We start from the raw sequence: 27,944 nt of genomic DNA on the forward strand, positions 1-27,944 counted from the left end.
CCCGCCCTCGAGTTGGGCTTTGCTGAAATTCAGAGACGCACACCCACGGGGTCTGGCTGGGTCTGATACTCCACGCAGCCACGGGGCTTCCTTTGAACCACCATAAACACAGGCCCCAGAGATTCGGATTTGTTTTCTTTCAAGTCAAGACCCCAGGGGACACGGGATCGGATTGGCAGCTAACGACTCCTTCCCCACCCCGGGCCCCCCCTTTGAATAAACTCGGGGCTAAAAGGGGGGAAGGACCCCAGGTCCACCATCCCTTCCAGGGCTGTCTGCACCTCTGAGGACAGGGAAGACAGAATTCCTAAGTTTGAAGATGGGCTAAATTAAAATAAGTCTGTATTTCAAAAATACTAAATGCTGGTTGAATTTCAATATTATTTGAACATGTTAGATGGTGTTAGCGGCACTCCTAGAACTGGCCAAACAAAATGTACAGTCACTGCCTGGGCTTAAGGACACGCCGCTGACAGACTGAGACCCCTCGGGGTCAGAACACACACGGGCGTGAATTCCCACCCGGGTGCTGCACTTACGCTCGGCCTCAGGACTCAGCGCCCTCCCCTGGGAGATGGGTACACGGGGGGGGGGGGGGGGGGGGGGGGTTAAATGAGTTACTGTGAGGAAAACCGGTCAAACTGGATCCCAGGCACAGTTTTCAAGGGTGTGTGTGTGTGTGTTGTGCTCACTTTTATTATTTCTTTTCCTGTTTCCCATAACAGGGTCATACAGTCAGACCAGGCAAGATGCTCAGACCCCCCACAGCAACAGAACAGCGCCCCAGTTAACAGAGTTTCTCCTTAATCACCTAGCACGAAATGCAACCAAAGAGAGATGCAGGGAAAACACACCATGCCCCCCTATTCCGCTATCTGCTCCCTAAACCAGTTCAAAAGCCAAACTGTCTTTCTTGCCCACGTCAGAAGGAGCAGGCTACTTCCAACTGCGTGCACAGGTGGTACAAGAGGAGGCCCCACAGAAACACTCAGTGACAATACCTCTGGCCGCAGCAGGCCAGCGCCTCCCGGCCACGGACAGCCCACCATACAGTCCTCACGGTTCGCGTTCCGTCTACGTGAAGCGGATGATAACCACGGTCACGGCTGACCTGTCTGATAGGCGGGCGAGGGCTGCTCCACGGGCCACAGCCCCAGAGCAACCGGGGGGCCCTCCACCTAAGCCCATGTTCACCTCAGCAGGCCTTCTCTCCTGGGACCCAGGAAGGGTCCTTCGGGCTTTAGGGACTTCCTGTCTTCAGGACATCCTCCAAATGTCACCGGGCGACGGCCCAGACTGTTCTGTAGCCGGGCACTAGCCGACAGAGAAGGGCAGGGAGGCCGCAGGCTGGCCCGGCGAGGAGGAGCCGCCCGCGGAGGCCAGCGCCAGGGCGCCTGCCCATCTCGCTGGGCGGCAGGCGGCTTTCGAAGAACTGGTCCGGGGAGCAAAGGCAGCTGCAGCCCTGGGCGCAGCCCTGTCCACCTGCTGCTCTGAGCACCACGGCCAGTCTGTCCCTTCTCCATCAACCACCTGCCAGAGGGGTCACTCCCTCTGGCATCAAGACTGAACCCCACAGCCTGTCTTTCACGTCTGCTCCCACCGAGACGCCGCGCCTCCCCAGCCAGAGCCCCCTCTGAAGCCAGGGACGACTGCTCTGGGGTCTTCCCTGCTCCGGCCTCCTGGCTGCAGCCCGGGCCTCCGTCTTCCTGGTGTCTGAGTGGGGCGCCCGTCACCCACTCATGTCCCGGGTCGGCTCCCTTGATGGCAAGAGTCCGCTTCGTAGCTGTGAAGGTCCCTCACTTTGATCTTCAGGGTGCTGGACGAATGGGGTTTGTGGCTGTCAAGGCCCGAGAGTGGGGGTCATGTTCTAGACCCACCATGTCCCCTCACGGGAAGGTGAGACGGGGACAGTGGGAAGGGCTTCAGGGTAGAAGGGCAGGATTTGGGGGGGACGTTAAATGAGTTAATAGAGTAAAACCATCCAAGTTGTACCAGGTGCATGGCTTTCGGAGGGGTGCGTGTGTGTGCGTGTGCGTGTGCGTGTGCGTGTGTGTGAAATGAGGAAGCGGACCTTGGAGACACAAGCAATGAGCAAGGACACTGCCGGGGTTACTGAGCAGGTGTGTGCATGTGGGGGGCGGGGCAGGAGCGGGGCGCACGTTCTGTGAGGCAGGTAGCAGACCTGAGCTCCTGTATAGATGATCCCAGATCTCCGTTTCCTGGTCTGCAAGATGAGGGATTCCTGGGACACACACAATGTCACTTCAACTCTGCTTTTATGTTTGGAGGGCGGCCGGCCGCGCCGTCTCCAGGCACGGGCATGCGCGTGTCCTCAGCCGCGGCCACATCAGCTCCCCCAAACCATGAAAGTGTTCTGAGCTTTGTGAGCTGCTGCAGCAAACTACCACCGACGGGGCGGCTCAGGCAACTGAAACACGTCGCAGCACCAGAGACCAGACGCCCAAAATCGGGGTGCTGGCAGGGCTGCGCGTCCTCGGGAGCCTCTTGGGGAGACTCCTTCCCTCCTTGCCTTGCTCCACCTCCTAGCGGTCGCTGGCAGTCCCCGGCATTCCTTGTTTCCAGAGCGTCCGTCCAGTCTCTGCTCCATCACCCTGTGGCCCTCTCCCGCTGTGTGTGTCTCCGTCTCCGAACCTCCCTCTTCTTAGGACACAGTCCCCAGATTTAAGACCCACCCTAAACAAGTAGGACCTCCCCTTACCGTGATGACACCTGCAAAGGCCTTGAGTCTAAGCAAGGTCACCCTCTGAAGTAACCGGGGGACGTGAATTTTCAGGGAACGCTCGTTAGCCCAGTGCACGCACCAGAGGTCGTAGGTGCTCCGGCCTCGGCACGAGAAGTGACAGCCACTCCGCACCCCTGTGCACACCCCCCCGAAACGGCCCCACTCCCACCACCCACCTGCTCTCAATTTCCTTAGCGACAGTCAAATCACTGTCTTCAAAATATTGGCATGTTGGGGTCAGGGTAGAACTTACTTTTCAAACACGTTCCCATATCCGGTTTCATTTGGTCCTCACTACACTCTCAAGAAATGAACAGGAAAGATTTTACTGTCCTCGATTAATAGGTCGCAAAGCCAAAGGCACAGAGAGGTCAAGTCATTTGCCCCAAGTCACACAGCTGGTGTACACCGCCAACCTCCTTCTCCCAGCCGGATGCCCCCGTTCTTCACGGTATTGTCACAAGGCCCTAAACTTCTACCTGCAAATGCAGAGGCCTGGCCAGGGACCTGGACTGGAGGTACTTTGCCCACACCCCGCCCCTGCCCCGAAGTGAAAACAGCCCCCGCCACCCCGACGCACGCGGACTGCTCCCTGCAAGCCTGGGTCCTAGTTCTCAAGCAGTTTCTTACGGAGCCGAAGTTGGGGTCCTGGGCGTTGAGCCGTGACCCCTCCGGTCACCTAGAGACTGGCCTGCTTCATCAGGCCTGAGGGGCAACTGCAGTGAGCATCTGTGAAGTCACTGCTCGTGGTTAAAATGCTGCTGTTTGCGTCCATCACTTTACGTGTCGTCACAAGCAGTGCGTCTGGCAGGAGCTCCTGGGTGGGGCGTTTGGCCCCGGTGTCTCCCCGAAGGCGGGGTACACTGAAGCGTCCCTCACAATGGGCGCTTGTTTACAGCTTGCACCAGGACGTCTGCCTATTGCCTCACGGGCCGAGGTGCTGAGTGATGACATGTGCATCACAGGTGTGGGGACACGTTCCGCTGCGGGAAAGCTCTGCCTTCCTCTTCCCTGGGGGCCGGCGGCGGCAGCGGGGACGCGCGGACGCGGCAGGACCCGGACCGCTCGATGTCCGCCCCGCGCCGCCATCCCCGGGCCGAGTGCAGCCCTCCCCGCCGGCACCTGCAGACCCGGCTGAGCCCCGGAGCACACGCCATCGCCAAACTCTCGTTCCAGTGACCTATGGGCCTGGTATTTGAAGTGCGTGGGTGTGCAGTGTGAACAGCTCTCAAGTGTTTTTCTCAGGAGGCTGCAGCCAGACTAGGAAGAAGCCAGGGGAAGGGCCAGGAGATCGGACCCGTGACATAGCGATCCCCCGTCGGCTCTGCAGGACCACGGGCGGGGGTGCGAGATCGGATGCCGGAGAGAGAAATACCCGACGGCCACCCTGGGGTCCGCAGCGGATCCGTGCCGGGAGGGGCGCCGGTCCTGCAGCCCTGACGTGGGCCCCAGGAGACAAGCAGAGGCCTGGGCCGGGGCACAGCTGGCCCGACCATGGCGCTGACAGCTCCTCGCGGGGCCACGCCGCAGGGTCACAGGTGCCTGCACGGGATCCACAGACGAGGAGCTAAGGGAAGGGCCACCGAGACCTTCCTTCTCACCTTCGGTCCTGGTCGGTGGCTGGGAGGAATACGACGTAGAAGCACAAACACTAGGCCTGACTCCCACACGGGGAGAAACGACCAGGGGAGAGGACGTGTCATGACACGACCGAAGCAGCGAGAGACGAGGCGCTGCTTCTATGACCACGTGGAAGTGGACTGCCTAGGGCGCCGAGGGGCAGCGTGGACCCCTGCCCCCGGCGGGTGGTGTGGCCTCGGACAAGCTACCTCATGTCTCCAGGGCCTCAGCTCTGTCCCCTGTGAGGCAGGGTCGGGCCATCCTGTCTCAGGGCTATGCACGTTAACTGGAACCACGAACCGGCAAATATCATTTCACTGTCATCAAAGACGAATGAACACGATTCCCCCAGAGCTGCCGGGGGCCCTGGGAGGAGGGGCCGGTGTGGGGGTGCTAGCGGTCCGCGGGGTCATGGAACGGGGCCTAAAGAGCGATCAGGAAAACTGCCTTCCACTGAGTTTGAAGTTCAAGTCCACTCCTGTCCCTGTCCTGCCCGCTGGCCACCCCCGTGAGGCACAGCTGCGACCAGTGACGGGCCTTTGGAACCGGCCGGGCCGAACGCTCCGCCGGAACATGTGCCACCCCTCAGCGTCCGTCTGCGCGTGCAGACGCCAGGGCTGGCTGCCGAGGGCTTTGCGCAGCCGGGGAGAAGGCCCCAGCGAACCTTCCAGCACACGGCTGACGAGGCCCTCCCAGGCCAGGAAGCCAGGAGGCCAAGGTCTGGGCTTCGCTAGTCTCTCGTTGACAGGCCTCGGGGCCACTTGGGGCCACTGTGGCCTCTTAAAGCCACGGCCCGGCACACATGCCACTTCTGTGTCCTATCAGGGAAGTGGCTAAACCTCAGGACTGTGGCAAGTGTGCATCCTGTCCCCAAAGGGCTGCGTGTGGCAGGCGAGAGGAACAGCAGGTGTCAGGGAAACGCGACCCCCCCTGCCCGGGAGGGGATGGCCCGGTTGGAGGTCTGTGCCCAGCGGGCAGTGTCCTCCTTGCGGGTGTGTCTCATTCCTGTCCTCTTGCGACTGTCCCTCCCCAGGTGTGGCTCCCGGCGAGCCAATCCTCCTGCGTTGGCCCCAGAGCCGCGAGGCTCTGTTTCTGTCCCTCTCCTCGGTGTGGCTTTGGCTCCTGAGCCACCTTCTTCTTTGTGGGGCAGTGTCTGTGGGATGTGAAACTTGCCCTCAGTCACGCAAGGGAAGGCTGGGCTCACGGGGATCGACGTCCGGGGGTCACCCAGCTCAGGAGACTCCGTCTCAACATCTGCGCGTGCTCATGCGTCTGCAAGGAAACACTAGTGCTCACAGTGGAAACACCCAGGACGGCGAGGAAGGAAAAGTCAAAGAAGAAAGAAGTGCAGCTTTTCAAAAGGAAGGAAGCCAGGGAAGGCTCAAGGGTCGCTCTGTGAGAATTCCGGAAATCCCGCAAGAGTCTGAAATGTCGCGGGGAGATTTCTCCTCCTCCCATGGAGGTGGTGCTGGGTGTAATTTTGATCACCGTTAACTACGTAGTAAAATTAATGCACCCCCAGATTCCAGGAGAAATCCGAATTTCAGGTATTTTTCACAAATTATTTTAATTCACAGTCCCCCCTTTTCCTCTGGAACAACCTAACCGCCAAAACTCACGCTTGTGCTCCTCGTCTATTTCCTGACTCACACACTTACCACTGCTTCTGGTGGTGCCGCAGTGTAATTATTTATCTGGGGCTTAATAGGGCCCACATCCTCCAGGCTGCACGGAGTTTCCTGATGTCTGTACACTGAGTTAACCCCCGCGTGTGCACAGTGCTCATGTGTGCAGATGTCTGTCCCTCTGCAACCACACGGGCAGAATGCAGACGACGGGCCCAAGCTACGGGCCCAAGGACAACCCCCAGAAGTCGACTGAACGTCAGGTGCTTAAAATGCAGAACCCTGTTTTCCATAAAAAACAGCATGTGCTCAGAATGATGGTTGCGAAAGAGCTGTTCTCCTCTGAGAAAACCGGAAAACGCGCACAGCATTTTCTCTGGAGATGGCCCATAAAATGGAGCTGTCTGAGGACAGGGACGGCTTTTACTGCCCTTCGCGTCTTCCGATCCGGGGCAATAAAAACAGAAACGGTAATGGGACCCCTGAGCCATTCCGTGCACTTGCAGCTGGGGGGCTGGTTCTTTACGACGTCTGACTTCACCCCCAAGCGCGGCTCTCCCTTCTCGGGTTCCGGTATGAGCCGAGCCTCACAGAGGGACGGACGGGCAGGCCTCTCTTCGCACGCGGGATATTTCCCGAGTGTCCGAGGAACTGCAGTGCCGCCTGAGATCCACGATCGATCCGCGATTCCCACCTCGATCCACGGTTCCCTTCAGGCCTTCCTGCTTCCTCTGCTGTCACAGGTCTGAGGACCTTGGCTGGGGAACCACGTTGTGACCCTTTAGGGGCAAACACTCCCAAGAGCCCGAATTCACTGCCCTCCGGAGGCAGGCCGGCCTGCTGCTCTGTGCTTCCTGGTCAGCAAACCCAAACTGCCGTCTCCACCTACGGGCTAGGACCACGCCAGACAGGTGGCCCCAGGCACCTCCCAGGGCTGGCCGCGGCCTCGCCCGAGTCTGCTCCTGTCCACAGCCCAGCACCAGGCGGCCTGTGGAGGGAGGCCTGAGGACGGACACTGTGAAGGGGGGCAGTCTGGGTCCGCAGCCCCACCCACCCGCTCTGACACCTGGTTGGCTGCTGCAGGAAGCCGGGGGGCAGGTGGGTGTGGGGCTGAGTGGGAACCAGAGGCTGCTCAGGGCAAGGCTGGGGTGGTCGGTAGGGCGTGGGGGGACACCTTCTAGGGACAGGGACAGTCGCCAAATGGGGGGTGCAAGCTGGGGCTGCCCCGGTCTGAGGCTTTCCAACAGTAGCAATGGGGGTTCTCAGTGTCTCTGAGCCCCCAAGCACCCCCAATTCTCCAATCTGCAATCCTGGTATCTTTTTCATCTGGCCAGTCCCCTGCTTCAAACCTGCCGGCGGTTCTCCGTTTCGCCGGGGCTAGAGCAGATCCCTAAGGTGGGCGTCCAGGCCCTCAGCGGCCCTCTCTCCACTCCATCTTCTCTGCTTGGACCTCGTCTGGATGACAGCCTCCTCGTCACCTAAATGTCTCAGCTGAGATGACGCTTTGTCCAGGAAGACCCCCGATCTCTGTGAGGCACACCCTGCCACTGATTGGCCCGGTCTTGCCCGTCCCCTCGCCATGGTGCTGACCGCCTTGCTGTCGGCCCCTCTCCGGCCCTCGAGGCTGTAGCTTCTCTTTGGCTGGGCTTTGGACCCCCGGCGTCAGCCCCGGACCTGACACACAGTATGTGCACAGTGCGTATCTGAGGGCGAATGAACGAAACACCTTCACTAAACGCCCTCTGGGGAGAGGTGGCCATGGTCATCAGACAGCCATGGACACAGCTTCCTGATCGGAGAGAGGCCAAAGCCTGCGGGGGACTCAGCCCCAGCATGGGGGACACGCGGTCGGGCCGCTGCAGGACCACTGCCCGGCCAGTCTGGAATGACCGTTCCCGTGTTTGTGTACAACGACGGACGAGGTTCCTGCTGCGTCTCGGGCTCTCTCCTGGTACACGGTTCCTGGCAGGGTAACGGGGCACAGGCTCCTGGCCGCCGAGGGGCAGCAACGGAAAATGCGAAGCTCCCGACTGTCGGAATCAGCGAGACGCGCTAACTCCTGCGTTTCTCTCCTTCCTCGCCCGCTCTCCCTGCAGGAGGAAGAGCGACACCACGGGCAGCGGGAGCTCCTCCCGAGCCTGGACAAACCCTCCATCCCGTGGTACGCATCCGGGTGATCTTTCGAGGCGTATATGAACAGCACTGCCATACCCATTGCACAGATGGGCAGACTGAGGCCTGCACATTTCGTGAATCTCGAAGCACGCCCACTTCCCCTTCCAAAGGCCCGCAGGTTCGTCACACAGAGATGCGTGTGTCTTTTTCGTTATTATAAATCGGGAACATCAACTGGGACACAATGGCGTTACTGTCACTGGGCCCATGGACTCAGACAGAACGCAAGATGAACAGTGTAGCCAGATACCTCTCTTCAAGCGACAGCCAGGTTAACCCATGCTCTGTTTAGCTGGCCAAATAAACAAAAACGTGCACGGATGTCCATGGGCAGTTTCTGCAAATGCTGAGAGACCACCTTCACGTGGCCTCGCGGGAGCGGCCGAGATGTCCTGACGTGCGGACCCAGGCCAGCTGCCTTGGCACCACTATAAACTGCCCTCAACTTGGGTGGAGCCTGCAACACCCGCAGGAAGAATGCCATGCTGCTGGGTGCCAGCCTGTGGACCCGGGGACAGGACCGGGGGATTACTCGGCCTCATTGTGAACACGCAGTGTTTATTGTTCAAATACGAGCGGGAATTAGGGGGGCATGCATGAATCACAAATATTTGCATGCCCTTAACGTCTGGACAAAAGAGTTGGAAGGGCGAAGTTGGGAGAACTTCTTTTCCCATGAACAGCCAGCCGAGCTTCGAATTACAGCGCATATTTAATTTCGACTCTTCCATCGCTAATCTGAAATCTCGGGGCCCGCCCGCTGCGCATAACCCTTTCGCAACCCGAGGGCTCTGGGGGCTGAGGAACAGGGTAAGGGTTGCTGCTGTTTGTTATGGGCTCCCGGGGTTTCCATCCTTAACTCTGCAGAGTCAGAGCCACAGCAACAGATCTTAGCAGGTCACAGCGCCTGAAGGACGTCTTATCTCCGGCCGGCCGCACTGCACCACCGGCCCAGCCCCACGGACAGAGGCAGAATCGAGCTCAGACAGGTCAAGTAACTTGCCCAGGGACACACAGCTCTGAGCCAGTGCTCTCAACCAGGGGTAACCCTCCCCACTCCCCAGGGGACGTTTAGCAATGTCTAGGGACATTTCTGGTTGTTCCGCCTGGGAGGGGGTGCTAGCGGCTGTTGGGCAGAGCCCAAGGATGCTTTTAAACATCCGAAACTACGTGGGATGGCCCCTCAGTAACCACAAAGGAATGGTCAGCCCTGAATGTGGATAGTGGGGCACCTTCCTCTTGGGAGAATCCAATAAAGGCCAGGGACTGACCACCAGGCTCTACTGCCCCGGGTAGAAAGAGTCCTGGGGTGGTCGTCATTTGAAGGGATGTAATGAGTCCCCACTCTGTACCGGGCACTGATCTCGTTACTGACGATACCTAGTGGGAGTTTTCAAGTTAAGAGCTGGATCTGCTGTGTCTTGAAAATTCTTGGGAGTCCACCTCTTAGGGGCTTCCGGGCTCACCGTCATGTCTTTGCAGAGGTGCTTGGGGCTCAGTTCTCGCCGCCGTGTCCCGCGCACAACACAGCTGCTGTCCAGCTCTTTGCTCTGGACCGGGATAAACTGTCCTGTGTGGGCCTGGGCTCCGTTTGCCCAGTTAGCTCTCACTGGAGTCCAGTGATCTGACACACGCCAGACCTGGGAGCTGGGTGCCTCACTGTGGGGGCTCCAGGAAGCCAGAACGTCAGGGGTGAGGGTCTCCAGGCAGAGGAGAAGCAGAGCAAGCTAACCTTAGTCCAGGAATGCGCCCTGGGGCGGCACCACCCTGGGGCGGCGAGGAGGGCCAGGGCGTCTGTTTTCAGATGTCCTTCCAAGCCATCCTTCCCGGAATCTCCGTATGCGAAACAGGTGATGGCAGAACGAACATGGTGGGGCAGGGGGAGAAAGCTCCAGAGGGAGCCAGCGCCGTCCCCGTGCCACCTGCGGTCCCAGGGCTGTCTCCCAGGTGGCCAGCCGGTGGGGCCTCGGTCCCTGTCCCCTCCCGCCATGCGTTTCCCCCACTCGCAAGCCCTCTCCGGTGCCTGCAAGGTGTCTGTCAACGACGCAGACCAGGACCTTGTTTTAAGTACTTCTGAGTTCAAGGCGACACAGTAATTCATATTCCTGGATCCGTGGATCCGTGGCCTTCCACTGAAGCTTTGGGTGTGAGCACTTTTATTGCCTCTGAGGGTCCCTGTGGCCCTACGCCTGTGGGACAGTCCTGAGGGAAGGCTCCCCTGCGGCAGGGCCACCCACCCGCACCCCCACACCCGCCACCAGGACGTGGGAAGATGTGCAACTGGGAGCACACAGCCCAGGTGTGTTTCCTATTTTTAAAAGGACTCTCATATTCAGGGATGAGCGCCACCTTTGTTTCTCACGGTGTGAACTTCGTAAGGTTAGATTTTCATGCATTTTGCGGAGAGGCGGGAAGTATCAGAGAGGCGAGGTGAGGGGGCATTTCCCCAGCTAGTCTGCTGATGGTGGAGCTGCAGCAGGGTTCTCCACCTCGGCACAGCTGGCATTTGGGCTCCGGGGGTGCTGGTGGTGGGGCTGCCCTGGGCATTGTGGGGGGTTGAGCGGCACCCTTGGCTTCCACCCACTAGATGCCAGTAGCACCCACCCACACCCCCGCTGGGCCAGCCGAAACCGTCTGCAGGCACTGCCCAAGGTCCACTGGGGCCACCACTGAGGGAGACCCCCTGAGAACGGACGGGCAGTGCACCACACGCCTGACACCGACAGAAGACTGACTGCCGACTGCACCTGCCCCGAGGTGTCAAGTAGGACGATGAAGGAGCAACACCTGGAAGACCTGGTGTTGTCAGGATCAGAGACACTCTATTCAAAGAGGCAGGCTGACCTCCGCGTTTACCCCATTCCTCGTTAATTATCATAGATAGACAGACAGACAGACAGACACAGACACTGTGCTCCATGCAGTGGTTTCAAATAGAATGAGGAAGAAACATCTATAAAAACCCCTAAACCGATGCCCTGAACAGACTGGAGCTCTACTCGGCCACACAGGCCCCTCCCCTCGCCCCGTCTTGGATCTGATAAGCACACAGACCCAGCCCATTCCTGTGCTTTGCTTTGTGTGCAGGAGGGAAGGCTCCTTTGTTTGCATAAGAGACTCGGGGAGGCCCCCCAGCCAGGAGGGTGCAGGCCGCCTCCCATTCACCAGGCCCTGGAGTTTCCTGGGCCCAGGCAGTGGTGGGCAGGTAATGGGGTTCCTCAGTGTGTGCTCCCACACATTCCTAATGACCCTCTTAAATCTCAGGGTAAAAGCAGGAATCAATCTCAGTTGCAAAATAAACAGGAAATTTACCAACATCTTCTTTGAGAAAAAAAAAAAAGCAGCTTAAGTGGCTCCTCCACGAAGGCTTCCGCGGGAGAAAGCGGAGAGCGCGCCTTTGACGCCAGCAGCCGAGGCCGCGGAGCCTCCCGGGGGAGGTTGCGGGGCTCACTTTATGATTTATGGGTCCTCAAGCACCGAAGCCCTCATTGAGAAAGTTCCGTGACATGACACAGAATTCCTCAGTGGGGTGCCTGCGCGCCTGACAGGGGCTCACAGAGACTGGGTCACGGGCTGGGACCCCACCCCGGGGCTGCAGGAGCCCAACATACATCTCTGCTGAGCGGGGCTCTGCTCTGAACCCACGATGGGCAGGCGGGCACTGCCCCAAGTCCATCTGTGCAGACTGAGCAACACAAGGGCCTTGAGCAGCAACTGGCTCCCCGCGCCCCTGAGCGAGCCGAGGAACCCGGCGCCCTAAATGCACGCTGCTCACATACGCATTTCTGCGCACTGCTTTATCTGGGCTTCGGAGAAGATGTCACGGGCACGGATCTGGTCCTCAAAGACAATCCGCTCCAAGAAGTCACCTCAGTGGGCCTGCACCCGCGCACCCGCCGGCTAAACGTCCAGCGGCTCCTTTAAACGCACCACCTCCCCGCACACGGCTCCTCGCGGCGCCCCCACCGCTCTGAGCTTGTTTCGTAACCATCACCAGAAGGAAAACAGCCGGCAGACAGGACACCATCTCTCCTTTCAACAAGTACTTTTTCTTTAAAAATATAAAAGAGGAAACAGACGACGTTCTTCCATGAGCAGTGTCCTCCACCCTCCCCTGCCCCTCGCCAGGCGGCACAGAAAGAAAACACCACACTGATTTATTAGAACCAGAGCAGCCCTGTGGCCGCTGGCCGGGCCCCTGTTTACGTCTGCGATGCTGGCCGCTGAGCCGGGAAGCTCTGAAGTCACTCAGCCATTATTTCTCTCGCGGGCACTGTCCGATCGTCTCTGTCCCCAGCGAGCGCCAGCGGCTGGCGAGGACGGGTGGCAGGTGGGTGGGGAGAGGTCTAGCTTCTGCCCCTCTGCTCTGAAACATTGTTCACACAGATTTTAAAAAGCCACCTGACATCCTCGGGGATGCCTGACACTTCATAAAATCAGCAAGGGAACCACCAAGGGGTCAAGTGTGAAACCGAGTTCCAGGCACCAGAAGGTTTCAAGTACACTTTGCTCCTTGGTGCCCCCGCCGGGGCATTAAAGGGACAGGGGCGGCTCCCGGTGTGTGGCTGGGGGTGGGGAGCAACCGCTTTAAGAAAGTGTTCTTAGCCCTGGCCGGTTTGGCTCAGCGGTTAGAGCGTCGGCCTGCGGTACAGAGAGACCCGGGTTCGGTTCCCGCTAAGGGCACGTACCTCGATTGCAGTTTGTCCCCGGCCCTGGTAGGTCGTGCGGGTGGCAGCCACTCGATGTGTCCCTTTCAAATCGATGTTTCCCTCTCTCTCTCTCCCTCCCACTCTGTCTGTACAAAAAATGGAAAAAAAATAAATAAATAAACAGTAGCTACAGTTTAAAAAAAAAAAAAAAAGAAAGTGTTCTTAGCCCTGGCCGGTTTGGCTCAGCGGTTAGAGCGTTGGCCTGCGGTCCTGAGAGACCCGGGTTCGGTTCCCGCTAAGGGCACATACCTCGCAGTTTGTCCCCGGCCCTGGTCGGTTGTGCGGGTGGCAGCCACTCGATGTGTCCCTTTCACATCGATGTTTCTCTCTCTCTCTCTGTTCCTCTCTCCCCCTCCTACTCTACCTGAACAAAAAATGGAAAAATGTCCTCGGGTGAGGATAATAAAAATAAAAAAAAGAAAGTGTTCTTAGTCTTTTACAGGGAACCCTAAGACAGAGGGAGAACCCCCGTCTCCAGAGGTGAATTCCACGTCAGATCATGGGCACCAGCTTCCGACCCACCGTCTAAAGGAACCAACTGCTGTGCCTCTTCGGTTCGCCGAGGTGTGCCCGAGGCGGGCGCTCACCGTGCGTCCTTCCGGCCACTGCTGAGCAAGAACCACTCCAAGACACGGCTCCGTTCTGCTGGAGCACCTTCTCTCAAGGTGCCTCTCCATCCCTGCCACGCTCTCTCCCTCGTCTGAAAGGCAGTGGCCCCACTCCGTTCCCCCCAATATGTGCAATAAGTTAAGCGTGAAAATGCCTTGAGTAAGAAACATGGCACAAACATGCCGTGACCCAGATTGTGACGGGTGACTTACATCTGGGGGCACACTCACCGCAAGAACATAACGGAGGGATTTCGTTTTATAAAAGCGTTGGGAGAGGGCACTATTTTGAAAGTGGGCAAGATTCAAGTCGCCGGGGAGGTCAACATTCACACAGATCCACCGAGAAAGCAGCCCCGTCCCGCAGACCAGAGAGCGCGTGGCTCACACCAGGGGCCCCGGAGGTCACCAGGGAAGAGGTGCCTCCCGGGGACAAGATGGGCCCGTTTCCTTTGCGAGGGACACACACATGCACACCTGGCAGCCTTTCGGAGGCCTGGACCATCAGCCTGAATGGGATCTACTCTCCTAAAGACACAAACCAGGGCCTGGCCGTCATCAATGCGCGTGTAAGGAGACAGCCAGGATATGAGAATGTCTCTCTCCGCTGGTTCGTTGACTCATGCATTTCCCAGTTAGCTACAGTGTGCCACACAGAGCGAGCCTGGCCCTCCACGGTCAAGGCGAAGTTCCCAATTCTGATTCTTGGCTTGGGGTGGGGAGGTTCCACGGATCCCCGACGGTCCATCAGCAAGCTTCAGCCCCGGAAACTGCAATCCTACAGGACATGTAAGGGCACCTGGGCATTTTCCCCCCTTGGGAGAAGGCTTCCAAAGAGATTTCAAAATGCTCTGTGATGTTCCCAAAAGATCAAAAGTCATATCCGTAGACAAGTGAGCAGGATCTGTAGTGGCCCTCTTCCCACGTTTCCGGTGTGGTTGACGACACGGTCTGGTCGATTTCCTCTCCGGTTCCGAAATGAATGAACTACAGCCGTGCTCCCCATTGGTCGGCTCCTTTCCGATGATTAAGGACGCGGACCGGGCGAAGCGTCCACGGATTTCACAGCTGAAACGTCTTCACTGTCTCTCAGGTGCAGTCATGATCCTTTCTTATAAGGGAAAAAATCTCCGCAGCACCTGCCTTCACTGCTGATGGAAGCTGCTCATTAACGTGGCCCGAGAGACTTCCTTTTGATGCCGAACTTCCATTTTCTGGAGACAGGGAGCGTCCGGAGCCTGTGGTTAAGTGCGAGTGGTTCTGAGCAACAGCCTGTGTGCTCAGCACAACCTCCCCTCTCCGGGGAGCTGCCATCTCTTCTTCCTTTGCAAAGTCACTGTCCCTTCTCTGGGAGGAGACTCCACACCAAAGTAAGAAAATGCCAGTGGTCAGATGCACCCTAACGCGGTTTAAAACGGACAAGGACTGGAGGAGGGAAGGGAAGGGAAGGAGGAAGGTTAAGGGCGCCGGGGCCTTCACCAATGTGTCTCAGAGGACAGTGTTGTCAGCCAGGCCCCAGAAGCCGGCTGGGCAGGTTTTCCCAGTTGGAGGCTGAACTTGAGGTTAGCGCTGTGATCCTGGACGGCAGCCAGCACCCAGACAGATCAGTTTTGCAGAACAGAAAAAATCCTCCATGTTCAACCTCTGGCAGTTTCTCCGAGGCTTGAAAATCCCCACGGACTGGCAGCTGGTGAAAAGAAAAGGGAGTTTCTTTTTCTCCCCCTTCGGTGGGGACTGAGCTCCGGGCCCCTCGGCCCCTCGGAGGCCAGCACGGGGTGGCTGAGTGTGAATCTGCACAGAGATGCGTGGACGAGCCCCCGGCCGGCCTCCTGGGCCACCGCAGAGGTGATGCCAACGGCATGCTCACAGGTACCTTTCAAAGTCAGAACATGAAACAGAAAACCATCTCCCCATCACTTAGGACAAAAACTTAATGGAACTTTTAAAGGACAGGATTCAGTGTGGAAGAGTGAGACTAATTGTCAAAATTAGCGCGAGTCATCTGCTCTCTGCATAATGGAAGCAAATTACACACACACACAAAGCCGGCAGGCTTCGATGTCGACACACTGGAAGGAGCGAAGTGAAGCTGTCTTTTACGACTGTGGAGAGAAATTATGAGGCAAACAGGGCCCCTTGACAGCTCAGTTTTGTAGGGCGGTACTGACCAAAGACAAACAAAAAATCACGCGAGACCAACAATACACACGTTAACCCTAACTGGGTCAGACGTTCAAGGAGGGTCCCGGTGGTCTGGGCTTGTGGGAAGCAGACACCACTCCGACACAGATACTGTCCACTTTTTTCAATTAATGTTCTCCCTCCAGGTTATCAGAAGACAGCCCGCCTTGGTCATTGCTGTTTCACTCTTTGGGTTTTATGCAAACTCAAGGGCATACTGGCACGAACCAGGCAGCCAAGTGCAAATAATCCACACCTTGGGGAAACAGTTCACTGTTACCCAAGTAAACACAAGCACCTATTAGTCACCCACTCAAAACAGAAATGGCCAACGAGACGAGAGACCAGCCCCCAACGCCAGAAAAGGAAGCACAGCGCCTTCCAAAGCTCATTCTTCAGTAGCGCTGGCTTAGCTGCTCGGCCAGCCAGCCCCGCTGAGCTTCCTGTGCAAAAACAGCCACGTCGTTTCCAAGACACTGATCACCAAAACCTGACATACAGACCCCCCCAGAGGCATCCCATGCGAATACCGCCTTCTCTGGAAAGGCAGCCAAACGATACTCGGCCCTCATTCCTCGGCGTGAAAATACACAAGAATCGGATTAAGACGGTCAGCCAGGCTGGTAGGCACGGACCAGAAGGAAGCGGCCTTGTTTATGTTTTGTTTCGTTTTGTTGTTTTGGCTTCTCACCCAGTCTGCCAGCTACTCATCCCAAGGCGTCGAGATGTTTTCTAAACACACATCTCCGAATCATAATGTGAATTCCATTTACTGAAAGGCGGGGACTTTTCATATAACAAGCGAACCCGCTTAATGACTTACGCTTTTATACCCCAAGCATCCCTCATGCTTCCAATAAGTGGGTATCATCTTCTCTGCATCACCCTATTATTAACATAGTTCCTGCTATGAACATGTATTTCCAATCATGTCATGTTGTTGAAATTCCCCCACTATGATTCTATTTTGAAAACGCTCCAGACAGCTAGAACAGCAATAACAATAGCCAAGAAAACCAACATGCCTTTCCTCTTCCACTAATCAAATTCCCTAATAACCCGGATTTTCTTGGTGTTGAATGCCTTTATAAAGAACAGTGCCTCTCTTGTTTGAATGTCCATTGGTTGTACTTTCACTTTTTTCGATATAAGAGTCATCTACCGGTATTTGGGTATTTACCATGTCTTTTTTGCTAGACTCAAAATAACTTTTATTTCCATTTTTTCTGTCAATAAAAATGGGATTTTTAAAAAATTTATTTTTAATCCTCACCCAAGGACATTCTTGCATTTATCTTCAGATAGAGCAGGAGGGAGGAGGGAGGGAAAGAGAGAAACATCAACGTGAGAGAGACACATCGAGTGGCTGCCACCCGCAGACCCCAACCAGGGCCGGGGACAAACTGCAACCGAGGTACGTGCCCCCTTAGTGGGAACCGAACCTGGGACTCTCTGGACCGCGGGCCAACGCTCTAACTGCCAAGCCAAACCGGCCAGGGCAAAAATGGGATTTTTAAATAAAACTATCCTACCTCTTTCAATGAATCTTCAAGTACTGATTGGTATTTATAAAGTACGACACAGACTCTTATAATACAGAGAAAACACAGTATTTGAAAATAACTGCACCAGAGGAGATTACGACACGCCGAGACTCGGTCCTCTTTCTGCTCTAATTCTCTGATAATGGGCAAAAAATAAGAACACGACACACAGAGTTGCCCTAATGCACCAGTCCCTCTGGAACATCCAGTCTCTACTATTGTGAGTACCGGAAATGTCAGCCGGGCCCAACCCCTCCCCACAAATAGCAATAAGGCATCTGAATTCCATATAACAGGACTGTCATATTGCTGTTGAGTTTACCCACCACCATTTCTTCCTATTTTCTCATAAAAAAGTAAGCTCACTTGAAACTGAATCTCAAGAATCATACACCAGCTATCCCTTAAAATGATTGGCAGTGGCCATCTGAGGCTCTGTCCTTGGCCATGGGGAACAAACCCTCGGACCCTAAGGTAAATGACTCCATGACACAGATTTCTGATAATTATCAGAGAACCCCAGTTGCATAATCCTGATTTCCAGGATGCCAAGTTTTATATTTTTACACTTTAGTCAAGCGCTCAGGGGTTTCCTTGAAATCCACAATTCGTGTTTTACATGTTGCGAATCGGAAAGCAATAGTGCAAAGCTAGATTCTGTTAACGATGTTAAATTTTAAATAAGTCTTTTTTCAAAAGCTTGATGGAGCCAGAAAGACCGTGTTTTTAGGAATCCCGTCATGGACACTTCCAGAGGTTTTTAAATCTGGACCAGTTGCTGTGTAAAGACTGTGTGTGTCAAGTTCAGTTTTGACAGCTACATACCTCTTCCACTCCGACCCACAAACCTGAGGTCGTTGAATCTCGCGACTTGGTTCTTCATGGCCGCGGTAGCGTTTCTCAGTTCCGCTGAATAGTTCTCATCATTGCCGGCCATCACGGTGACCAGAGTACCGTCTGGAACGTCCCCCAGCGCCACCACCTACAAGGGAGAGACGCAGACATCAGGAGGTCAGAAACTTTGATGTTCTCTACGGAACAACTGTTCTAAACTTAAAAGTGCGTGACGGGACCCTTGCGAGTCTGCAAGGGAATAGCAATCCTACGTCAAGCCAAACAACGGGAAAGTTATTCTTGGGGAGATTTACTTTTAATTCCATTATGCACAGCTAAATATACATTTTCAAATCCTAAAACATCCACCTGAGACAGCCACGCGAGGTCACACGGCTCAGCGGGGGCAGGACGGACTAAGCAAGGGCCTGGAAAAGCTAGGTTTTCTCATCCACGCTCAATTCTTCAAGTTGGAAAAACAATGTCTCGTTTCTGGAAGTTTACCACCTAACCCATCTTCCTCCGCTTGTCCAGACCTCCACTGACAGGCCGGAAAGGGCCCACTGTACTTTCGGCGTTTAAACTTATTTCCGCTGAAATTAAATGTGATCGTTATAACTGAACTGCCCCCTTTGCAGTTCGTCCCTGAAACCGCTGCTCGTGTCTACTATCTTGCTGGCCACGAGCAGTCAATTCTGGCATGCAAGGCAAAAAACAGAAAGGTGCTCTTTGCTTCTTACTAATCACAAAATCCACAGACCCCTGAGGAAGAGGGGGGCCCCCCTCTTCTGTCTCCTGTGACTTCAGGAGGGCACCATGTCATACGGTTGTATCTGTGAGTCCCAGAGGTGTGTCAACAATGGACGTCCTCACAGATGACTGAGTCTTCCTCCCACCAGCTGAACTTGAGGAATTTCTTTCATGTAATTGAACAGAAATGGATTTCCTCTCAGAGCTGCCGAAGAAAACTGCTGGATACATATTTTTGATACTCAAGCAATAATAAAGCAGTTATCTCCAAGTAAAATGCCCCGAAGGAGATGGCACGAAGGTGCTCTGTGGAGTCCTATCTATCTCTTGGTCCTCATTTGACCCTCCTAGAAACAATTTTCATGGTCTAAAGACTTATCATTAGCTACATTCCCACTGTTTCGTTTTTTTTCAAGTGATGACAGAATTTCAAATCAAAATGCCCCAAGTTTGACTTGTTCTTGCCATTGCTGGTATTTCTTTATGGTCCTTCCTCCACAGTCGTGAAATCTGTGTTACTCCTCCCAATTATGTATACATAGTTTTGTTTTGTTTTTTGAATCATGATATTAAAGCATACTATAGTGATGACCTCTTCTCCTGTTCCCCATTTATTTTTACCTAATAATTGCTGCCTAATTTTTTGACCAACACCTGTATTTTCAGTCCCCCTTTTCTGTCTGAAAACAAGGTTCATCGGGATGACAGCAAAGCCACGGTTCTCAAAATTCCCCAAAGTCCACGTTCGTGGCCCGCTTAGTCACCACCCCTGCCCCTGTGCTCTGGATGACCAGCTCTTGTTTTCATCTGTCGTGATGCTTCAGCTCTCGGGTTCCAAGGAGCATAACGGAAAAGATCCAACTGCTCCGAGGGGCAGACAGATACCAGGAGCCTCGGCTCTCACGCAATAAGCGGGCACCGTGCTCCCTGTTTACCCCACTTGCACCGACCAATAAGGTCGGGCCTTTTATCTCTCCTTCTAATCCTTTCCATCCAATTGTTGGACATGTTTTCTATAAAGGAGATTTAAAAACACAGCTATTTATTCCCCAAGCACCCTCTAATTAGGTATTTAGTTCCCATTAGAAGTATGTTTGTTGCTGTTTAATTAAGAGCAATAATATGACAATTCCCTTTTGTTTCAAAAACATCACTGAAATAAATCTCCCCGATCAGTCATTTAGTTCGAGTAGCCATTTTCTTCTGTTCCCACAAAATGTGCTTTCTTCTTTTCTGAACAAATTCAGTCTCTTAAAAATTTTCCACTCCCCCCCACTATTTCAGTTCCCTCTGTGAAATTAGCTCAGTGTTGAAATGTCCCCCTTGAACACATATTTCTACTTCCTCATCCCCGTCTCCCTGTGGTGACCCCGCTTCTCAATTTTAATTCAACGTTCAGTAAGCACGAAGGGGCAGGGGCAAGGACATGGTTTTCAGACTGAGCCATGCTTGGCTGGGACAGACTCTGGGAACAGGTTAAAATAAACGCCTCCTGTTTTACAACTACCGGGAGGTTATCCCAAACCACCGTCCTCCTACTGGCTCCTTGGACAGTGCTCCCTGCCTGCGCCTTGCCCACCTGTCCACACCACCCTCCCAGTTAACTGAGACAGCCCACGACACCTTCACCAAGGAGAAACAAGCGGACAGCAGAGTGATCATGGCGGCTAAGCAACAAAACATTGTTGAGGTTGGGATTTGAGACAAAAAGAAAAAAATGAAGAGTTTAACTCCTACCCCTTGGTTTAAAAAAAAAAAAAAATGCAGCAGGAATCAAAGATATTTGGGTGCTCAAAGATCATTTACTGGGCCTTTTATGGATCTTGGAGGGATTTTTGTTTGTTTTTGTTTTTTTCTTTTCACGTAGGGAAGGGGGAGAATATTAAATCCAGAAAAATTACATTAATTTAGATAATGAGTATCATCTAATGATTCACAAGCACACTTAACTAGGTAAAAAAAAATTTTTAATTTAAAACTAACGTGTCTGCTAATTTGAAAGATGTTATAAACCATATAAGAGAATTTTAAAAAAATCTAACTTCAAGCAGAAAAACAAAGCAACTGGAATGAAAAGCTATAAACAGTAGGTGAAGAAACACAAACATTTTCATTGTAGCATAGACCAAACAGGCAAGAAGGGACTTGTCGGCCAAAGGGCATCTCCTATTTTGTTTTACTTCTCTGTTTTTAAAGTATCAGGAAGTTGGGCAAAATATCAACTCTCCTATACAGAGACCTACCCACACTGCTCTTGGCTAGCCTGTTCACAGTTCAAACTGGCATGGAAACCAACTCTAATTAGGCTGAAATTACAGTTACAATTCATTTATTTCAAATCCCTTAATTTTCCAGTGTTTCAAAGAAAGCTATGAAGTGGAACTGAGCCTTCAACCGCGATAACGTTTAACGCAAAGCTCAGGACTGCGATCTCAGACAGAAGCATGACTTCTTTCTTTCTTATGAAAGGAATATTGCTATCAGCATCCAAGGCCTCTGAACCTGCGGAAGGCATGTTCATTCCGTGCCTGTGGATTCTGGCGTACCAGGGCCTACACAAACTGCAGTGTTACCATATGACAAAACATATCGTGGGCCATCCAAACAACTTTTTAGGCTGCTTCTGAAAATAATGGGTAATGTAGCAAATTTAAGATTTTCTCAACGGTCAAATATACATCTCTCTCTCCTACCCTAACAACAACAAAAAAAGAGTGTTTCATGGGAGAAGGGGGGGCACATATTGGGGTCCAGAGTAAGAAATTAGGATGATTGTCATCTATTTTAAGGGAAATCCGTAATTTTAATCTCCCTTTCGTTCCAGAGGTTAAAGCAGAGGACTGACACATAATTTCCCAACACTGCTGAAGAATGACTGAAATGCTCTTTTTATCAATATCATCAGACTTTATCATTGTTTCACATGCTTCCTCCTTATTACAGGGAACATAATAAGTCTTCACCGATCAACTCCTTAAAGAGATTGTTTGAGGCGTATTGAAAACCCAATTTTAAAGTAGCAATTTCTGTGGAAACTGCTTGGGAGGTGGGTGGGCGGTGCAGAGCGAGCCAGGGGAGTGAATCAACGCGTCGCACCCACGTTTGAAGTCGAGTCTGCTTTTATCGCCCCTCTGCGTGCATCCCCTCCTGAAATTTTCGTCTGCTCTCTCAGTTACGCGAGGCGGTCCCAGGAAGAGGCCTCTCTGTGGACTGAGGCGGTGACAGATGTTCATCGAGCGGTCAGGCTCTCCGCTGTCCTCTCCTCTCCCCAAACGCTCTCCAGACCCACCCGAACTTTTGTCAAGAGCTCTATACCTTGATCTTTTAGGAGCCCACAAACCATCACTCAGTGAAACAAATTAGATTTTTAAAAGAGGAGCAAACAGTCAAAAGCCATTTTTAAAAGGAAACCTCGATGGTTATTAAGATTTCTGCTTTTAAAAACCTCCCTGATGGCTCCTAAAAGCAACTGATATAATTTTTTTTTTCATTTTTGTTCAGAAGGAGGTGGCGGCTTAAGGATCGACATGGCTTCCAGTCCTGAAGATTCTCTATTCATCACTTGGGGTCTGGGTGTGGGGCTCCTGGCAGAGGGCAGCTTCAGAAGCGAACCTGGTTTACCCCAAGTGAAGCCACAGATCTCTTAGAGTACTGGGGGCACCTGAGTTTAAATGGCCCTTAGGCTGATTATCGGCCTGTGTGTTTTCATCTGCTCTTATCTGAGATTGACCCCGGGGGGCCCAAAGATGTCATGTCCCCTCTCACAAGGGGACTCCGTATTCTCTTCAAGCAGAGCCTCCTTAAGTAAAGCGATTAAAATCATTTAAAATGGAAATGAGCTCCAAAACAAATCTACATAAATGGAGGAAGGGAAGGGGCTGGTCCACCTTATCCTCATTTCCACGCCCCTCAAAAACTCTGGCTTTCAGAAAACAGAGAGGAACAGGAGGCAATTCTAGAGGCAGAGCCAACAGGACATTTTGTCTTGTTTTAGAAATCATAATCGAAGTTTGGAAGGTGTATGAAGCTTAAAATTAACTCCCACAGCACTTTTAAAAAGCGTGAACATTATTCCTGGTAACTAGACCAGGATCCCACCAAGGCCTGGAACCATAACAAGCTTATATTAAATCGATCTCCTCTTAAAGGGGGACAATTATTTAACCAGATTAAAAAAAAAAAAAAAAAGAGTAGCCAATCTTTACAGCTTTTTTTCACCTGCCTGCCTAAGCCCTTAAAATGATCAGGAAGTGGGTGCGCTGATTGTATTAAAAAGCTAACCCTTGTCAGACCCACCCAAGGCAGACGAACAGAATCCCCGTGGCCGAAATTAAATTCCTGCCGTTCGCTGCCAGAGTGGTGGAGTGGTTGTTTAAAAACTGCCAGGGTTGTTTATATATCCCCGTTGAAGGCCAAGGTTTTTAAAAGCAGCTCAAAGCAAGGGCAAATCAGGGGTTTGAGCTGCTCAGCTGAAGTTGCCTGGTCAATGCCGCCCGGTCCTCAAACACAAACGTGGGCGGATTATACCCCGGATTCCCAAACAGAGCCTGGCCACCTTTCGCTGCCCCGGGCTGGGCTTAATCTAGGTGAGCCAGCGATAACGTTCAGAAGGGTTCCAGGAAAAGAAACTGGATTCACTACTTTTGGCAGAAGCAGGCTAGAGACTTGGAAAAACTTCAAAAACTTTTGCAAACTTAACTATGCCCGCAGTGGACTTTGGACATGTTAATTCCTACAGGGGTGTTAAAGGCGGGATGGGGTGGGGAGCCCTGACGGTCCTCCTTATCAGAGTATTTTCACGGACCTGCAGGTATGAAAGTATCTCTATTTTAATCCCCCATGCTCCCTCAAAAGGAGGCAGAATGGTTTGGGTGTTAAGCCAGTGGTGGGGAGAACAGCCTGGGAACAGTTGCCTGGTTCCCGGCCGGGTTATAACTTTTCCTACTTTGTATCAAAGCTAAAGACCCCCGCTAGGGAGGTCCCGACGCGCCCTCCGTGGGCGTCTTTGGGGGCATCCTGATTTTTGCAGTCTTCCCAAGAGGTAGCCCTGGTGGGCGGAGGCGGGTCCCTTGGAGGGTCGCCACGGCAACGCAGCATCCCCCGTCTCCAGCGCGGGGGGATGGACTAGGGGCCGGACCCGCCCGCCTGGCCGCGGGCCTCCCGGGTCGCCCGGGCCTCGGAAGGCTCCCGCCCGCCCGTCCTCCCGCCACCCTCTCCGGGCCGAGTACCTTGAAAGCGATGGGCAGGGTCTTGTTGCAGCGCCAGTGCGTGGGCAGCACGGAGCAGAGGAAGTTGGGGCTGTCGGTGCGCACCAGCTCGCCCGGGTGGTCGGCCAGCACCTCCACCATGCTGCGGTCGCCGCTCCTCAGCTTGCCGGCCAGGGCGGCGCCGGCGTCCGGAGCGCCCAGCGGCAGCGCCTCGCTCATCTTGCCCGGGCTCAGCGCGGTGGAAGGCGGCGTGAAGCGGCGGCTCGTGCTGGCATCTACGGGGATACGCATCACAACAAGCCTATTGAGTGAGGACCCTGCAAACAGCTCCTACCAGAGGGCGACAGGGGCGCGGATCTTCAGCAAGCAGCTCCCGGGAGACCAACATACAAGTCCAGGGGCCTTTATTGCTGCGGGGGGTTGGGGGAGGGGGCTGACTTAAGTTACTAACAGTCCTGGAGGGGGAAAGTTCTAGTTACGCTGCCGACGGGAGCCCAGACCCGGGCAGGGCTCCCAGCATCCGACCACTTAGTGCTTTAAAAGGGGGGCTAGCAGAATCCAGAGCCAAATGCCAAAAGAGACTATCTTCTTCCGAGTCGTGCTTTGAGAGTTTAAGCTGAGTCTTTGGCTGTGACAAAAGTTCCGGGAGGCAAAATTCCCATACACTTCCTAAAATATTTATGCGGAGAGAAAAAGGACCAGCAAACACATAATTTGGAAGTTCCAGTAGTTAATCGCCTGTCAGCTTTTCCAGGTGAGTTTTGTCTAAAGTCCCAACACAACAGAAAATACAGGGTTGTCTTCCATAAACATCGCCACTTCTATCATGCAAAACTGGCTTCAGTCCTCCAAAGCAAGAACTGCGACTTCCAAAGGTCGTGCCGGTAATGTATGTGCATATATATACACATATAAATATATATACATATGCTCTACTTCATAAAATATTTACAATACAATCTGTAGAGAATTTAAACACAACAGAAATCCATTAATGTTCGCTGCAGATATATATACGTGTATATATATATATATATTTTAAGTAGCCTTGAAAATCAGCTTCAGTAGTTGGAGAAGGGCTGGGCTAGAAATACTTGTCATGGTCTCTCAATAAATTCTGGCAAAATGCTCAGTTCAGGAAATTCAGCTTTTCAATGAAAAGCTAATCTTAAAAAAAAAAAGTCCAAGTTGAAGATACTCAGGGTACAGCTCTCCACATCTGAGAACTCGGGCTTGGGGATGTTGGTTACGTTTGTGGCTGATCCTGTGGTTTGGTAGAAGTTGAACTGCAGCGGAGTCACACGCACGCTGACACGCACTCTTCCGAAGCCAGCCACTGTCTACATGGACTCGGTGAGTCAGCCCCAGACTTGGGCAGTAGCGAGCCGATCTTCCTCTAACGTCGCCCCAGCGCCAGTCGGTTAACTGCCGGGACGCGCAATACCCACGATCACCTTGTAACCGCAGCAGGTGGAGCGGGCCTTCCGAGGAGGCACCGCAGCGCAGAACGAAACAGTCGGGGCCGCTCGAATTACCCAAGCACACACTCCCACGCACACTGCCACGCACAGGCAACGTCAAGGCTCGCCTCGAAACACAGCGCACTTTCTCCTGCAGTTGTCAAAGGAAACAACCGGGAAAAGTTCACAGCCAGGAAAGAAGTTGAACCATCCAGCCAAGAAACCAGTTCATTCAAATGTAAGAAAGAAAGGGAAAAAAAAAATCGAAGCTCCAACGCAGGTCAAGGAGCAGCAGCAAAGGTTGACTTTCTTCCAGCGTCCCCAGGAGCCCCGGGAAGAGGTGCCTGCCGGCGTAGGGCCGGGCAGCGTGGTGCCCTGGCTGGGTCCGGCCGCAGGGCGCCCGTCCCGCCTGCGCCCGCTGGCTCTATGAATGAGAGTGCCTGGAAATGAACGTGCTTTTACTGTAAGCCCGGCCCGAGGAATTCCATTCCCTCAGCTCGTTTGCATAGGGGCGGCGGCGGGCCAATCACAGGCCTTTCCGGTATCAACCAGGGCGCGGCTCGCCGCCGCGGGCTCCTGGAATTGGCCCGCGCGCCCCCGCCGCCGCCGCTGCGCGCTACTGTACGCAGCCGGGGTGGAGAGTCAGCAGCCGCCGCGGCCATCCGGCGCTCCCCGCGCTCCCCGCGCACCCGCATCCACGCACACACACGCACAGGCTCACACGCTCCCCGAGGCCCCGCCCCGCTGCAGACCGCGGCCCTGCGGCTTTGCACAAACGCACTGTTGCGCGGCCGTGGGCCATGGGGTTGCGGAGCGCAGTGGCGTCACTGGCGGCCGCGGTCCGGGGACCAAGGAGGTGGATGGAAGAGGAGGCCGGCAGGCAGGGAGAACTCGGGCCGCGAGCTGCCCCCGGAGCGGCCCAGCCAGGAGACCAGCGAGAGGGAAACGCCCTGCGCACCCTGGACATACAGCGGCCCGCGCGAGGCTCCCGGGACCGGAGTTCTCGGGCGACCCCAGCTCCTACGCGGGTGCCCACTGCCGAGCCTCCGCTTCCCCGGCGTGGGTGCGACTCGATCACGAGGGGACCGGAGGGCCGGGGGCCTGGGCGCAGAGCGGCTCTGCGCGGCCGCAAGGCTCTGTTGGCAGCGGCAAATGAGTGGCGCTGATTCATTTAATGAGGCCAGACGGTTCTCGGTCTCCACAACATGGTTTTTGTTTTTAGTTTTCTCTCTTGGCTTCTTTTCTTTTAATTGGTGTTTTCGCCGCGTCTGGGCTGCGGCTTAAATGCGCAGCGCGCCTCGCTCGGGCTGAGTGCGCTTAGCAGCGAGCAAAGGGGTTTCCCAGTCAGACCCCAAAGAACTTGCTACTGGAAAGAAAGTTGAAAGCATCCGCTGGACTCGCTGTGGTCCTCGGAGCGCGGCTCCCCCATGGGCGGCGCGAAAGCCTTTTGCTGGGCCGGGATCGCCGGAGCCCCGCACCCACCTCCGGCTCCCCGGAAATGGCCCGGCTACTCTGCCCGCCTTTGCGCGCGCGGCCGCGGGGCCGAACCCACCCCGGCTTTGCGCGCGGGCGGGAACTTTCCGCTGTGCCCGGCGCCGCGGGCATTGCGCGTAGCTTAGTGGGACCCGCCCCGGCGCATTGTCCCCGGCACGGAGGGTCTCTCCCTCCTCTGGGGAGTATCCCTCACCTCCAGGCAGGGCGCTCACTTGGAGCCCATCCCCACCGGTCCCACGGAGCCCTCAACTTCAGCTCCCTCGAGATGGGGTCCCTCACCCACCCCGCGGGCCCCTCCTTCCCGCCGTCTCCCGCCCCTCACGGACCCGCGCTGGGAGGCTGCCGCCGCCCCGCACTCTCCTCGAGTCCGCCGCTGAGGTCTGCCTGACGGAGGCAGGGGCCGTGGAGGCCGCCCAGGCTGCTTCCCCTTCCCCAGGACCAGCGAGGCCAGGCGGGCTGAGCGGAGCGGTCCGAGGACGGCGCCGCGGGCCGCGAGCGGACGCCAGGGGGCAGCAGCCGTCCTCGCTCGCCGCCCGGGCCGCCAGGCCGCCGCAGTGCACCCGGGACCGCCCCCGACGGCGCCCGGTTCTGCCGGCCCTCGCGGCCTTGGGTAGCTCTTGTAAGAAGTTCAGTTTGGGGAGGATCGACAGGAAACGGCCGAAGGAGCTAACCTGAGTGGCCACTTCCCGCCTCGCTGCCCAGCCGCGGAGCTGGTGGCGCGGGAACCCCGGGGCAGGGGTCCCTGCTGTCCCGACTGACCCGCGTCCGGTCTCTTCCCGAAACCCCTTTGCCTAGACACCGCGGTCGGCCCGCCCCAGGCCGTCAGTGAGCCAGGCGTCCCCGGAAACCTGCCTGCCTGCCGCGCCTCCCCCCAGCTGGCTGTCCCCTTGCTCCGGAAAACCAGGGACGCTCGGGGAACTGCCACACCAGCTGCATGTGGTTTGTTTGGCTGGGCCTGGGGTCTCAGAGACAAACCTTCTTTGTATTTTTCTTT

General features: G+C 54.9%; 1 protein-coding gene across 2 annotated transcripts in view; it reads right to left on the reverse strand.

The window, feature by feature from the left end:
* The window catches only part of RUNX1 (RUNX family transcription factor 1), a 212,487-nt gene that overhangs the window by 57,718 nt on the left and 126,825 nt on the right, over nucleotides 1-27,944 (reverse strand). For both annotated transcript variants that reach the window (XM_036242344.1, XM_036242345.1), the window contains 2 exons: nucleotides 24,018-24,271; nucleotides 18,031-18,187 (listed from right to left, as the gene is read on the reverse strand). In XM_036242344.1, coding sequence (XP_036098237.1) covers nucleotides 18,031-18,187; nucleotides 24,018-24,271 — 411 coding nt within the window. The remainder of the gene's footprint in view (nucleotides 1-18,030; nucleotides 18,188-24,017; nucleotides 24,272-27,944) is intronic.

This window comes from Molossus molossus, unplaced genomic scaffold, assembly GCF_014108415.1.
Source record: "Molossus molossus isolate mMolMol1 unplaced genomic scaffold, mMolMol1.p scaffold_m16_p_5, whole genome shotgun sequence".
Taxonomy (NCBI): domain Eukaryota; kingdom Metazoa; phylum Chordata; class Mammalia; order Chiroptera; family Molossidae; genus Molossus; species Molossus molossus.